Source organism: Acipenser ruthenus, chromosome 9, assembly GCF_902713425.1.
Source record: "Acipenser ruthenus chromosome 9, fAciRut3.2 maternal haplotype, whole genome shotgun sequence".
NCBI classification, from domain to species: domain Eukaryota; kingdom Metazoa; phylum Chordata; class Actinopteri; order Acipenseriformes; family Acipenseridae; genus Acipenser; species Acipenser ruthenus.
Genome location: NC_081197.1, coordinates 8,436,324 through 8,452,024, shown reverse-complemented (window position 1 = coordinate 8,452,024; position 15,701 = coordinate 8,436,324). Strand labels below are relative to the sequence as shown.

Genomic DNA, 15,701 nt, shown 5'->3' with positions numbered 1-15,701 from the left:
ATAGTTCAGTGTTAATCAAGGGCTCTTATGCACACATTTGACATTTTTTGCTAGATAAATATCACTGCTAGTTTGTTACATTCCTTTAGAAAAAACAGTGTGGCACTGGAGTCAGTTTGGCTCAGTGTTTGCTAATGCTCCAAAGTTGGGATCATCTTAATAGGTCCACTTAAGTGGCTGAGAGCAGCTACAGAAATGGTATCTGTTAATGGTGCCTCAGTTCAACAAAAGGTATTGCCAGGTGAAACATTGAAGAATGTTGTTAAACATGCCATTGCTGTTTGCTGTACCAGTACTGACCAGGCAAGCACACAAACAAACACATCAATTACAAACTAAAAACAGTGGCTTGTTAGAGTTTATGAAATCCATTAAAGTTCAATGTTTTTGTGACTGTATTTTATGAACAGTACTTACAGTAAAAAAAATAAACAGGTGGCGCACCTTTCTGTTTCATTTGCATATACTTTATATCCAGCCCTGGGTAAATTGATAAGTTTCAAGAGACTTTCTCTGTGCAACAAAGAAAACAAGAGGGACTCCAAAACATATACCATCAGACTAGACTATAAAAAAAAAACAAAAAAAAAAATCATTAAAAACTGAAACATTAGGGATAGCAGATCTCAAGTTTAAATTATGAAAAGTCATAGAAATATTAAGCAACAGCTTTTTAGAAACCTAAAGTGAGGATCAAGTCAAAGAAACAAACACTATCTTCTTATTGTGGAAATGGGGTTAGAATCTCTACTTCTCTGTAAAATTAAGGAAATTGGAAATGTCTCAAAAGCAACTGCCCTGTGAAAAAAGGGATAGTCCTAGTACAATATCTTTCTACAGTAAAAGCAGAAACCAGTAAAATGTGCAATACTATTTACATGTTCTTTGCTACATCGCCAAACAAAGGAATGAAAACTTTTGTTCACGGACTTGTTTTTCAAGACTTGCTTGGCTTAAAAGTTGTCAAAGGTCCGTGGCTGTGGATCAGAGCAGAGCTCCATTTGGTTCTAATCTGAGTTTTTCGGTTTCGTTCGTTACAAGCGGTATAATTTAGAGCTGTTTTTCTAAATCAAAAGATGAAAGATGACCAAGAACCAAGGCCAAGGCTGATGTCATGCTCAGCTGGGTAGCGTCCAAACGAATCCAAAGAGTGCTGTCAAAAACCATATGCCACTCAGCAGGTTGGGAGGGAGGGGGCAACATATTAGAAAGTGCAATCGCAATGTTCCAATTACAGCCACGGGGAACTGAGTTTACACACTACATCCCATCAGTCTGAAGGATGAACCAGGTACATGCTTCCCTTTTCTGAGGCAGGTATTTCAATTTTGTGTTCAGTTCTTATTCAACACACTGTACATCACCTGTGTATGTCATGCTACGTCACGCCATCTCTGTTTAAGAGACTCTGATGCTCATTCCATGCAGTACGAGTTTCGATTAGTGCTTGGTTCTTTTTTTTTTGGCTCTCTTCAACTACCTCGTGGTACTGTACAGGAAGGTGAGCAATGCGTTCTTACTAGAATCAACTACTCAATTCCACTGAAGCATAACTGAAGTTTGCTGTTAAGAATAATGCCTGGATGTTAAAGGGGAACTGTAATGCAAATGAATATACAACCATTTCAATAAGAAACATGTTAACTAAAGCCTCTCCTTGAGCAGTATATAGTATAAAAACCATTAAAACAAATTAACATTGAATGTACAGCTCTCGTCCGTTGCGTTTTGTGTGACGCCCTGTCGTTGACTCGCTCTATAGTCACACATAGTATTCTATCGAGTGTATGTCCTGTTCCTATATTATGTAGCCATTGTTTTGTTATGGCCGCCCTTTGCATTCCGACATAATTCACCCGGCCGGTGTTCACTGGTGTAGGTGGCTGTCAACGATATGATGTAACAGCGGCGCCAGAAAGGTTCCAATATGGCGGCAGCATTTCCAGCTGAACCAGAAAGCTGACAAAAAAAAAAAATGAAATACTGTCCAACGCTTGACTTTTTAACAAAATTGGCGCAGCGAGACGCATTTGTTATGTATACAGAGCATTCAGAGAGCCTTGTTATTTTGAGTACAGTTCCCCTTTAGTGTAAACTGACAAGAAATATTTTGGAAAAAAGATATAAATGAATGCAGTCTTTTTGAATTAACATGCAAGTATATATTGTCTATACAGTGGTATCAATCTTCATTAAAAATGACTGGCTTTTTTAAGATCTGGGAACTAGATGTTATAATCCACATCTAAGCAACATGTCCTACTTTAAGGATGGCACCGTAGTCAATGTCTGGTTTTGAAATGCTTTTCTGCTCCATCTGTCAGAACTTGTGCTGTGCAGCGTGTTCCTTCTGAGCAGACATAACCCATAGACCCCGTCTACATCTGAATCATGTATATGAAGATTCATTAAAGAAAAAATAAGTTTCTCTATCAGCTATAGAGTGCTTATACTAAATTCCTTTTAAATGGGTTTAGTTCTCAATGGGCAGTAATCAACTTATCAAAATGAAGTAGAGACCTTATAAATGATAGACCATGCTTATACAACATATTGGATTCTTGACCATACTGATGCTATTTTTTTTATTTCTAAGAAACAGGAACCCAACTATATCCACCCAAATGATTAATACAAATATTAAACAAGCCATTACTGTTTACTTCTATACAAATGTGGTCTTTAATAAATCTATCAAAAAGTGACATGTTTTATACACTTTCAGATTAATGATGACACTTTCCATTTTCAATTTAATTTTAATAGGAACATGTGATCATTTTGACAACTCTTCAAAACATTAAACCTTTTGTTTCAAAACAATAATTTATGAGCCGCATCTCGGTACAAATGTAGTATAAAGGTGCAACACCTTCCAACAACAATAAAATAGGATCTTCATGTATAAAGCCAGGAGGACCATACAAGGCAATTCTTTTACTGGCAAAACAGATCATTATAATTTGGGACCTTTGGCAAACAGCCCAAAATAGACATTTGAAAAGGAATACTACATTTTCAATAACAAAGCCACAAGCTAAGTTATGACTGCATGGGATGCTGTGATTGGCCTTACCTTTGTACTGTATCTTATAGAATGAGTATTGTGAATGTATTTTAGGTGTGCGTGTTTTGGGCATCACAAACTGAAAAACATTCAAGATTTAAAAAAAGGCCAGAAACAGAGATCTATGCAAAATTCAGTTTTTTAAAATTATATTTGTATTAACAGCATGTTCGATTTCACAATAAAAGGTTGGCTTATAAGTCTTTCACTTAGAGAGACCAGCAAAAGAAAAACACAACTATGGGAATCCCTCTCCCTTGGAGTTTAAAATGGTAATCAGGCAGTTGCACGACAGGAGACTATAAAATTGCCCTGTGCGACAACTGCAAGAGTTGCACTGTCTCGCAGAGGCAATCTAAACAGAAACACACAAGATATTGGCAACACAGACCCAATCTTGAATGAAGTGCCCGTTTTCAGATTTCTGTGACAAGAAGTATCAGTCGTGATCGTAAGACACAGTAGTTTCCATAAATGGAGCCAAAAGGCAAACATTTTGTCCTGCACAAAGAATCCTAATCTGTACTGTTTGGCTGAACTTACGCTTTTCAGCTTTATCCGTAATTAGAAAATAAATCTATTTCTCCATTTTGTAGTTCATTAAGGGTTTTATAGAACATATAACAGCTTTTGATTCAGAGGTATTTGTTTAGTCTCATTAGTGGTTGACTCAGCCAATAATGCATGCTTAAAGTTAGTATTATGAGCATTGCCAAATTACCTCCTGCTGGAGAAGAGTGGGGATCTAATTTTGGAGCTTAATTTGAGTTGGGCCCAACTGAGTGGCTTGGTTCAGCAAACTCCAAAGCACTTCGGCTTGAATCACCTTGCCAGCAATTGCTGCTAAGCACACAAGAAAATGAATATTTAAGGGAATATTTTTTCATAAGACTTGGAATTCTCAGCTTACTGGAGCAAACCTATTATCGCAGTAAAATTCTATCAAACACAAAATATTACAAGAGAGTGTCTTTCAAGGATGCACAGTTCAAACCACACTGGTAAATGGACAGCACCCATTGTCCAAACCCAACAGCAGATTTATAAGTTCAGTGCTTGTTTTGAGGAGCAAAGGGGTGCAAGGGCAGCATGGTGGTTATTTCTTCTGGAAGAATCCCATGATGGATGCCTGCTTGGTTCCTTTATTGGCAGCCGACTTCTTTTGACTCTTCTTGTCCTCGACTTTTTTCCCACCCGTTGCTGGCTGCTTTGACAGTTGCTGCTTATTGGACTTCACAAAGTCATCCTCACTGTCTGAATAAGATTCGCTCTCGTACACCTTCTCAGTTACTGAAACAGTAAAACAAAAAAATGTTAATAACAGAAAACCCACTCAACCCTTACTGCAGAATACTCTCTTCTGATGCTGTCTAGATAATGTAAACTACACAGCTAACTCACTGACCCTGCATTCTTCAGCGCACTTGCTACCCATTTATGGAATAAGTTACAATTTATTAGCATAGCAGTGGCTCTCTGATTTTAAGTCAGCTGCCAAGACATATCCTAGCACACAGATTACTTATCCAAGACAATGTGATATCCAATAGTGATGCTACCTGGCTCAACTTCTTTTTATGAGGTGTACCATGTGTTCTAAAAGGTACAAGACCCCTCTAATGCTAGCCCCCTAAATGCATCAACCCTAGTATAACTGATTTATAGCCATTCCATACACAGGACAAAAATGTTGGCAGATTATAAAATCCTCAGGGAAAGCAAAGGTACAAATTGACCGGCTTCCAACAAATATTTCAATGGTGTGCTGGTGGTTCTGTAAATTGAGATATGTTTCCATATCCATTTAGATAAACAGATTGGCTTTGCTTCTCTTGGGGGAAAATAGAAAAAAAATGGATTACTCTTTAGAGAGGTGGCCGTGCATTTTAATCTAAAGAAGTGACTGCCAAACCAACTCACAAGTCAATACAAAGTAATATACAGTACAAACATTTAATATACGGAAATGAGTACCAGTAAAAAATAACTTAAGCTTACTAATCACGTCGCTTTTTATTTCTCTGTCCGACGAGTAATGTCATGCTTTTATTTCAAGTAGTCCCAGGATCCATTGTTAGCTTGCATATGTAGTAACATCCATATTAACAGAACAAACTAGATTTCTCTCCGGCAAGGTTACAGGTATTGAAATGGAGAAGTATGGCGCATTCATTGACCGTGTGTGCAAACAAAAAGCAGACTTGAGATTCTGCTGGGTTGTGATGCAAAGAATAAACCTTTATTAGGATTTGTTTTTAAAATTCTCTTTCGTTACCATATACCACTTAAGTTGAATGTTTTTTACCCCAACATTTTTTCTGTCTAGCTGCTGACTGCATATTATTTAATCCAATGATGGGAGGTTTGTGGAACAGCCATAACACAGGTACACCCTTGTGAACCTAGACACCCTATTTTCATACATTCAGCGATCCCAGACAAATGGTCTGTATCACCACATTTAAAGTGGTAGTACTTGTGCTTGGTTTCACTGGGCAGTTATTAATAGCTGCTCAAAATGTAAGAGCCTGCTACTTATGTTCAGTATTAAACAGAATACAAATCTGTATTTTAGGACAAAACGTACATCTCTGAACAGATCCAACAAGGGTGTCCCGCAGGCATGCTGTGGGATCTACAGCATACCTGGACATTTATATAAATGATCCACTAGAGACGTAGGCAAAATAGCCAAACATCAGCACATAGTAAACAGCTAGTTTAGTGATAAAATGACAACAGTATTATTGGGTGAAACGGTGCAATCTGCTCCATGACTTGCTGTTTGGCTCAGGGATCAGACTTCCCCTTTAAATCGCCTCTGGCAAGCTCACAGGCTTCTAACAGAAACATGCTTGGAGCTCTGATCAGATTGAATTTGAAGTTATTTCATTTCTGTTTTGTAAAAATGATCTGTGAGCTCCAAGCACAGAGGACGCCATGACCTGTGTGGGCTACAAGATAAACAATCTGCAACTGGAAGCTGGCAAACAATATCTGCCCCCTGGCCTGAAAGTACACTCTTATCCTCGTTTTCTGTGAAATGGTGTCAGTGGGGATTTTTTGTCAAAGGCGCTGGCACAGGTCCAAGTTTTAGCTTTTTTTATTACTATTCAAATTACAATACGTAACCCTTTTCATCATCATCTTCATCATCTAAAAGGCTGTGACCCACAGAACATATTTCTGATATCTAGGACTGATGTTAAGCAACTGCTTCTGGGGTAATTTACAGAGAGGTACTGAGAAGAGATTTAATGACATGTGAATGTAATGTGATAGTGGACTAAGGGAGAAGCTGCACTATCCAAGCTACCCTATGTAAATCAGCAGGCAGTCCCAAGGATGCAAGCGTAGAACTACCATGTGCGAAGTACATTGTCATTTCTATTTATAAAAGCACTCTATCAATTGCGGTGTGTAACTGTTACTGTACACCGCTCTTACTGTTTTACTGGTTCATACGAGCTGGAATCGGACAGTGGGAGGCTCATTTCAGAAACAGGCTTGGTTGCTGGTTACACAGATAGAGAACAGTCAAGGTTAAGAACTTGACTATAAAAAGGACATAAACAACTTTTCCCAGACAACGGTATTTCACACACTGTTTTCAATGGTATTGTTAAAACAACAGGGAAAGAGCCAAAGCCAAGGGTGACATTAATACCTAATAATCAACAACAACAAAATGGGCGAGACAAGAAATGTCATAAATGAACTCTCCATTGATTTACCACTTCGCTGCCAGGGGTTTTCCACCCCCAGTGCTAGAGGTTTTTCTTGAATTTGGTACTGAATTGTTTAAAAGTCAAATTTCTCATAGGTCTCTAAAGGAATATTATAGTGCTTTTTTCAGCACAATCTGAACTTTTCAATGACATCATTTACTTGGGCATATCTACTCAACTGATTGAGATATTGCAGATTAAATGGGGAATTAGATAAATTGCATGTGTCTTGCATTGCTAATATGTTAATTATCTATTGAGAAAATAAAACAGGAGTATGTTTCTGCCATGGCTGCGTCAACATTTGACTTAATAAATAATAAAAATAAACATTTAAAACAGAACATCGTCAGGTCAATATGTAAACTAAATATATTTTTAAATGTAGACAAAAACTAAATTCAAAATATAATTTCGAAAGACTAAATCCCCCTACACCTGTCCTAAAATTTTGGAAGCGATTACTCACTCGCAGCCTTTAGGGCACCGACATATTTTATAATATTATTATTACTGCGGACGGTGCAGCATAGCCTGTGACAGTATACAGAAATCAATAACGATTGATTAGTTCTGAAAATAACTGTTGAAAATAAAATAAAATTACAAAAATATCTTCTCTGGGTCTGCTAAATGTTGTAGCCGTCAGGATTTGCTCAAATCAAACCACGACCTGAAATATAAAACTCTTCAGTTTGTTTGACTTACTGGATTGCAGACTAAACAACACAGAGAAATCCTATTAGGCCAGTTTAGGCATCAATCATTCACCATTTGATTGACGTGATCAATCCACCATTCACACGTTGAGAGACTAAACCCTCCCACACATATCCTAACATATCAGAAGCGATTAGTCAAACACAGCCTGCCCAAGCACTGAGTTACTACCGCATATGCTACAGTACAACACAGACAGCATACAGTAATCAATAGCGATCGATCAGTTCTGAAAATAACTATTGAAAGTAAGATTAAGTTTGCTAAAAATAGGCCCTTAGATCCCCTAAATGTTGTATCCATCAAAAGTTGCGCCAATCAAAGCACTATAAAAAATATAATACAGACCTTTTTGTTTGCTTGTTTGACTTCCGCATCCGACATTGAATAAAACGGAGAAATCGAATACAGGGCAGTTTACACGTCAATCATGCACTTTTTAAATGATGTGACCGATACACCATTCACATATTTTGAGAGCTTAAACCCTTCTACACACTGATCGGATGCTCACAGCCGGCACTACAGTGAGATTTATTTCAGGACGTACGCCGTACACTCCCTAGCACTTTAGGGGTTAATGAGCTGTTCTGGAAAAAGAAAGACAGTCTGCCACAGATGCTGTCAGTAAGTGAGAAGCAAGCCTAATGCACCAAAACATAGTTTTTAAAAAATACAACTGGGAATTGAACCAAACAGAGAGGTTTTCTAGGGTTATACCCATTGTAGGACAGACCTGTTATATAATAATGCTCTGCCAATTATCTTCTAACACTTCAGAATAATCAAGATATTTTGATACAAAAAAAATGTTCTAACCCTAAAAGATTATACTGCTTATTTTTCTTACCAATGCAGCCTTCATCATCCAAAGAGGTCTTAGATTTGAGAACTTTCCTCCTCTTCCTTCTCTTGATACCTCCAGCATCCTATACAGGGAGCACATTAATGGATAAATGTAATTTGTTATATACGATTCTGCATCAAAACTGATGATCACATACTAATTTTAGACCTAACACTGCGGAATCAGCAATCATTTCTGGTATTTTCTTAAACCTACAGAATAACAGTTCAAAAGATCATTAAAACTGAAAAAGACTTTATTTGTACTATGTAACTCACAATCAAGTACAAATAACATTTGTCTCTTACATAATGGTTAAGCTTGGATGGAAAACATATACTGTACCAATACGCAATATGGTTTGCCTATTAAAAAAAACCGATTTGCTCAATATCCTTACCTCAGTGTGTGTTGCACGCTCCTTCTTGACCTCTGCTTCAGGGGGTGGTGAGGGGGTCTTCACATCACGTGCTGGTGGGGAGTCTGGAATAACTGTTATATAACACAGTTGATAACGTTATGGGTAAATACAAGGCGGCATGGTTCATGGCATATCTGCTGTTAGGTTACATATATGATTTAAGTTCAGAAACTGGACATCAGAAAAAGTACAAAAAAATAATAATTCTATTCATATAGAATGGATAGGAAGGTCTGAGATATTTGAATGTTTTTTTTTTTTTAAACGTGCGTCTCTCCTTACTCTCGTCATCACTGCTGTCCGGCTGCGGTTTCTTTATTCTCCTCCTCTTCTTCTGCTGGCTCTCCGATTTGTCATCCTCACTGTCCGAACGCTCCAGCCGCTTCGCTTTACTGCGAAAAAGTAGAAAAAAGTTTTATTTTCTATTTTTTATGTAGCCCAGGGACTCTGACATTGCATGGTTAGTTCTAGCAGTAAAGTAAAAAACAAATCCTTAAATCATTAGGAAAACAAAACCAAAAACTTCCATTATACTAAATGTACAGGTAGTGGACAAAAAAATGGAAACACCAATGTAAAGTCACTTAATAGGGCGTTGGGTCACTATAGTATCCCGCTCTGTGGAGTTCTCGGTGGACCGTTTTTGATGAAACTGGCTGCTCATGCCCCAGGTTGAAATTTGCAGTCAATTGATCTGCAGTTGCTCGCCTGTTTTGCCTTGCACTTCGAAATAATGCACGGATATCACGATCCTGGAGTATGCGCTTCCGCCCACTGTTGCCTTTTGCTGATGATGTCTTTCTAACGGAGTTCCATGCCGACATCACCTTAGACACCGTTGCTCGTGAAACATCAGCAAGTTGAGCTGTCTTGGTCACTGAAGCTCCTACCAAACGCACCCTAACAATCACCCATCTTTCAAAGTCACTGAGGTCTCCTCTTGCAGCCATGCTAGCCATAATTATAGGCAACCAGGCCTGTCCAGCGTTTGTATACATGACCCTAAGCATGCTGGGATGTTATTTGCTTAATTAACGCATGAGCCACACCTGTGTGGAAGCCCTTGCTTTCAATATACTTGGTGTCCCTCATTTACCCAGGTGTTTCCATTTTTTGTCCACTATATATGTAGCTTTTAACAAACAGATTACTGTCTCAATGTAGAAATGAAGAAATAAAATGGTTTTAAATACGCCACTGTATACGATTAGATCTTGGTATGGAGGCAATGGGCTTGGATTTCACCTATACTTCACAATACCATGGGCTTCTTTTCTGCTCAGCTTTTCTGGAACAATCATATTTAGGCAATGATATTTAAAGTCGATCCATTATTCACAATATACAAGACTTAGTTTTCAGAAGCATTTCAATGGATCTCAGACCAATCAAGCCAGAGAAAGCAGAAGGATAGTATAACAGGAGTCCTCACGTTTTACTGTCCTTCCGTTTTTTCGGGGCTGCTTCAGAAGTCTTGGGTTTCTCCTCTTTGATGGCCGGTACTTGTTTTGCTGCTGAGCTTGAAGACGGCTCGTCCTCCTCTTTAGAAGCTGGGGAAGCAGCACTGCTGGCTTCTTCTTCTTTTATCACCACCTCTGCAGTCTGCGGGGATGGTTTGGTCTTTCCTGGAGATATTGAGAGGGGAAGCATTTATCTTTCATTTATTATTATGGTTATTTGTTTTTTGTACTGTTCAAAAGCATGTATTGAATCAATTTGCTATGTACTCAAGACTCCCAAGATGGGGCGATTCAATAAAGTTAGATACAGCGTGTGACTATAAGAACTAAATAATAATAATAATAATACTCACTTGTTGCTGTTTTTCCAAAGAAGTTACTCATGGCACTACCTTTGCTGGTTGGCTTACTGTTTGATGCCTCTGCCTGGAACAGGAAGGCAGGATTATAGTTAATTTATTGCATTATCAGCTGTGAGTAAAGATAGGAGGGTTCTCAACTCACATACGTTTTGTTTTTTAACCTAAAGCATTTCTTAGCAAATTAAATAATTCCCTTGATCTTACCCATCATATTTGCTATAAAATGGGTTTCATGGAATTATTCCATTACTACATGTAGAAATTAATTAATTTTGCTATGCATAGCACATGAGGTTGCCTGACATAAAAGCAGTTCTAGTATATTTTGTATTGTAGCAGTAGCAACCTACAGCCACAGAATCTTCTTTGGCTTCTGTTTTCACTTCTTTGCTAGTCTCGTGGTGCTTGGAGGCTGCTTTGGATGCAAACATTCCCATGATCCCCTTGGGCTGCTGGGTGGCTGGCTTTAGAGCAGATGGGCTATGTCCATTCATGGAAAGCTTGCTGGCAGCCTGCTGCCCCTCTGAGGCTGGGGGTGTCCCTTGAGCAATCTCCTGCAAGCGAGAGATCTCAGCAGAGGACCTGGGGACGGCACTGGCACATCGGATTGCACTGTACCTATCAACAGAAAAAGCATCCAGAACATGCTCAGAAAAATCTCACTGCCCTTGGTTGTTAAAAGAAATGAAAACAAGTTTATACAGATTTGTATTGTTAGTAGAATGTTAGTGGGAATATCCCTTTAGCAACATATTCAACTAAAACAGAGGTGTACTATCCTTTAAACCAATTCACACTATCCGCCAATAAGTAAGTCACTGATTTGTAGCGTAGCTATATCACACTGTATTGTGATTCAATGTGTATATTTTGTGACAACTGCTAATAAAATAAATAATAATAATAATAATAATAATAATAATAATAATAATAATAATAATAATTGATAATAATAATAATAATAATAAATTATGTGTAGAATGACTTTCATTAGTGTTTCAGCACTCGACAGGAGTATATAATACGTTCTTTCACAATGACTGATTTTATTACAAAGCCCAGACTAAATTGTCGGCTATATTATATTGATTTCAATATGCCGCATAAACTGCGGGTCTGGCGGTTGAAGAAGCAAGTGCTTATAACTTATACATTTTTATGATTCAGCAGCTGAAACACCGTATGGGTATTTAATTCAAATATTAGTAACACTTAAGAACGGACATGCATGAGATATTCACATACGCGGAGATATTTAAATTTGAATTGCAAAAGCCGTTCAAAAAGCGGCTATGGCGGTGCTAGTGTTAAGTGATTAAAAAAAAAGAAGCATATTTCCACTATTCTTTCAGAAATGGGAATTTTCACAGGGAACTTCATAGAACACGGCAATGGGTATATTTCACAGAAATCTGTGATAACTGGGAAAAGCAGAGCCTTATTTATTATGAATGAAGATCGACTGAGTGCAGAGACACGTCACACAAACGTCCCACCCTGTCACCCTGTATTAACTGTCATTTAAATGAATGTTTAGTAAGCAAGGTATGCAAGCTGGGTAAAACAGGCATCAAATGGCATTGCCAGGACTCACTTGCTGCAGATGTTGAGGTTCTCTTTGATGGCATCGTAGTCTGTGTTAAAAAGAGGGCCGCTGTCCTTTAGCACCACTTTCTGAATGCTGTACACATGGATGCTGGCTGTCACAATCATCTTGGATTTTAAACCTGTAAAAAAATAAAAGATTTCACATGTTTACACTACAAAAAAATGATGCAGGAAACAGTGCTTAATCCAGTACTATTGGTTTTAATGGTTTGCTGGTTTTCAGTTGGATAACTGTTCACACAGATATTTAGTTTCTCTTTGCATCATTTTCAAAGCAATTGACAATACAGTAACTGTGGATCAATTAAACTGTAATACACCATGCAGAGGGAATTACTAATTATATGTCAATAACACTGAAAATGTACAGGTCTTATTTTTGCCTTATGGTAATGAGAACTTTGACATGTCAACAGACTTCATTCAATGTCTATATGCATATTTACAGTATACAATGTCAAGATTGTATTAAATATTTTTTCAATAAATGTGACACAGTAAAAGAACATTATTGTAAAACTTGCCTTCAAGTTGATCTTCTCTCACTACTGCCACCTTGTGACACTAGAGAAAAAAATGTGATTATTTTTCTAAAACCATGGAAGGTCTGTTTTTAACTAGACAAGTAATTCTAGTATTACACCACCAGTCTTTTGCAAGCCTTTCCACTGCTGACTGAGAAAGAGACCCCTCCCCTTTATTTATTTCATTAAAAAAATACACTTTATAACCCGGGTAGTACTGATCTAGCAATATCTGCCCAAAATATCCATTGACAGCATTGTTTCTTATTACAGAATGTGCTTGTGAGAACAGAAATGGTGCGGTGTGAACGCTGTAGAAAGCCTATGAATCTGAGATCACACATCCTCTGAGGGCTGCTCACCGTGTTACCGTTCTGTGTGAATTTCCCGGAAACCAAATACGTGGCATGCAGCCGAGTTCCTGAGCTCTCCTTACGCTTTTGCTCCAAATAGTGGTAAAGCATCCTACAGAATAAAATGATTAAGAATGACCTTTTAGTAAACGATATGAGAATACAGCTAACCTTCTTGTGGAGCCGTGTAAAGATTTCAAGTGAATCACAAAGAGATAAGTTTGCTACTGGCTTACACAGTCTTCACATGATTGCTGTTTTTTTAACTACCAGCTACATTTGTGTTGTAATGCCTCCAAGGCAGATCAGCAGCAATATATTGTGTAAAGATTCAAAAAGACAACAAAGGCCTGAGACCAAGAAGTTGTTACTCACTGTTTAGCCTGGTTGACATGCACGCCAAGTGTGAGGCTCAGCCACTTGTAAGTCACCTAAAATACACAAAAACAAACTGAAGCATGGAGTGAAGGAAACATATTGCATGATCTTCCACACTCTTTTCCGTGAACACTGCATAAATTAGGATACATTAGCATGCATTTTAAACTAAACTGGAATTAGCCTAACCCACTGAGATGGCATTAAACAGCGCCTAACTATTTAAGAACTGTAACTCGTTAATAGTATTAGCCACTGTTAACAAGGTGCTATGTTAGATTTGTTTTACATATATTACATATTTTTTGTTTATATAGTCATGTTCTAGGTACAGTGTAACATATTGTAATATAGTGCATGATATCGCTGTGAAACATTAAATCAACAACACAATTCAATCTTTTTAAAAATGTATTCCCATTCCCCAGTTTTAGGCAGACTACACACAGAAAGACTTGGACGGTTAAAGCGTGGTCACTATGATGCTAGTATTTTTAAACCTCACATCTGTCGATAAATATACATATTATAATGAGCTGCATGTGACACATTATTATATTAAGCAGTGTGGAGTAGTGGTTAGGGGCTCTGGACTCTTGACCGGAGGGTCGTGGGTTCAATCCCAGGTGGGGGACACTGCTGCTGTACCCTGGCTTGAGCAAGGTACTTTACCTAGATTGCTCCAGTAAAAACCCAACTGTATAAATGGGTAATTGTATGTAAAAAATAATGTGATATCTTGTAACAATTGTAAGTCGCCCTGGATAAGGTCGTCGGCTAAGATAATAATAATAATAATAATAATAATAATAATAATAATAATAATAATATTCACTACGGAAGAATCAAATGCATACATACTATCACGTGGAATTCAGTCAGAATTTTGATGAAAATAGTTGCCCACAGAAGTACATAGATTTAAAACTAGTCTTGTATGTTATATAATTGAATTATTCTCCAAACTTAATGGGCGCACACAACCAGGTACAACTGTTTTAACATACGACGTAAATCATACTTGCCAACATTTAGAAACTGTTCAGTGGGACGCTCGTCCCAGAGGAGAGAGGGGAGAGGGGAGAGGGGAGAGGGGAGTATCCCCCCCCAACTCAACACCACACGACCATCATGGTAGTAATAAAAACAGACATAATGAAGCGTTCTTACCTTTGTATAAGTTAGTGATCAGCAGAAGAGCACAGCGTGTGGTTTTCACTAACTCTACTGTGCAGAATATGATTTTTTTTCTATGGGTAAATATCGGGACTTTCTTCCTATGCATCGAGACACGGGACATTTGCTCGGGACAAATCGGGACTGTCCCGACCATATAGGGACTGTTGGCATGTACGTGTAATGAATTAAAGCGTGTTATTTGCGAGACAAACCAAACTACACAGTAGCATACACATCATGAATAATATTTCAATAAACGATAATATAATATACACTTACAATTTTGTTTTGGTCGTTGACGAACTCATCGATGTTCTCCAGGTATAGGTCATCCATCGTATCAGCAATATTGAGTTTTTATAAATATAAGGTTTTTATTTTTCTTGAACCCTCCTCCCAGGGCTGCTGTTTCTAGCTTCAGTTCAGGCGGGAACGTATTTTTCTTCTTCTCCGGTCCCCATGCAGGTTTTGAGGTCACGGGGGCATGAGGGAGTTTCCTTAGAAACTGTAAACAACAGAGACTACGGCGACTCAAAGGGATCAAACTTTTCGAACTGCTAATTTCTTTCTCTGTAATAGGCTGGCAACCGGATAGTTGGTATGTTTCTTATTCATGCCACCCACTGGTTTATTTTGGTAGTGCACTTGTTTTTACGGAATTCGGACAACTCCGATTGGTAGCATGCACACGGGGCTATGCCACACGTGATTGACCATTTGGCTGCTGATTTGGTTACACACGTCTCACTAGGGTTAGTCTACAGTAGATTAACAACTGGTAGTTTCATCTAATTGTGCAACCAAGTGATGTGATGTTCAGTATTGAAATGATGTACATTAAGACTTCTAGCACCTTCTATAGCTGGCTTGGTCCCCACATTGTATGGGATTAATCATAATAATGAATGTGTTCAACCCTGACATAAACTTCAACCTTATGAAAAAAAAAATACCTTAAAACCACTTCTTAAAACCTTGAGGGCAATGCCAGCTATCATTGACACAAGTGAGAATTCAGTTCAATTTAACCTGTCTGTATTTATGTGATTAAGTT

At 38.0% G+C, this 15,701-nt stretch overlaps 1 protein-coding gene across 1 annotated transcript; it reads right to left on the bottom strand.

Moving 5' to 3' along the window:
- Positions 1-2,553: 2,553 nt before the first annotated feature.
- On the bottom strand, positions 2,554-15,610 carry pold3 (polymerase (DNA-directed), delta 3, accessory subunit). The gene is made up of 12 exons (XM_034924045.2): positions 14,927-15,610; positions 13,466-13,521; positions 13,100-13,202; positions 12,738-12,777; positions 12,200-12,332; positions 10,956-11,223; positions 10,597-10,669; positions 10,216-10,408; positions 9,066-9,175; positions 8,763-8,854; positions 8,366-8,444; positions 2,554-4,357 (listed from the first exon to the last, which is right to left on the bottom strand). Exons 1-12 carry the CDS (start codon positions 14,981-14,983, stop codon positions 4,164-4,166), a joined length of 1,398 nt encoding a protein of 465 aa, XP_034779936.2. The 5' UTR covers positions 14,984-15,610; the 3' UTR covers positions 2,554-4,163.
- Positions 15,611-15,701: the final 91 nt, after the last annotated feature.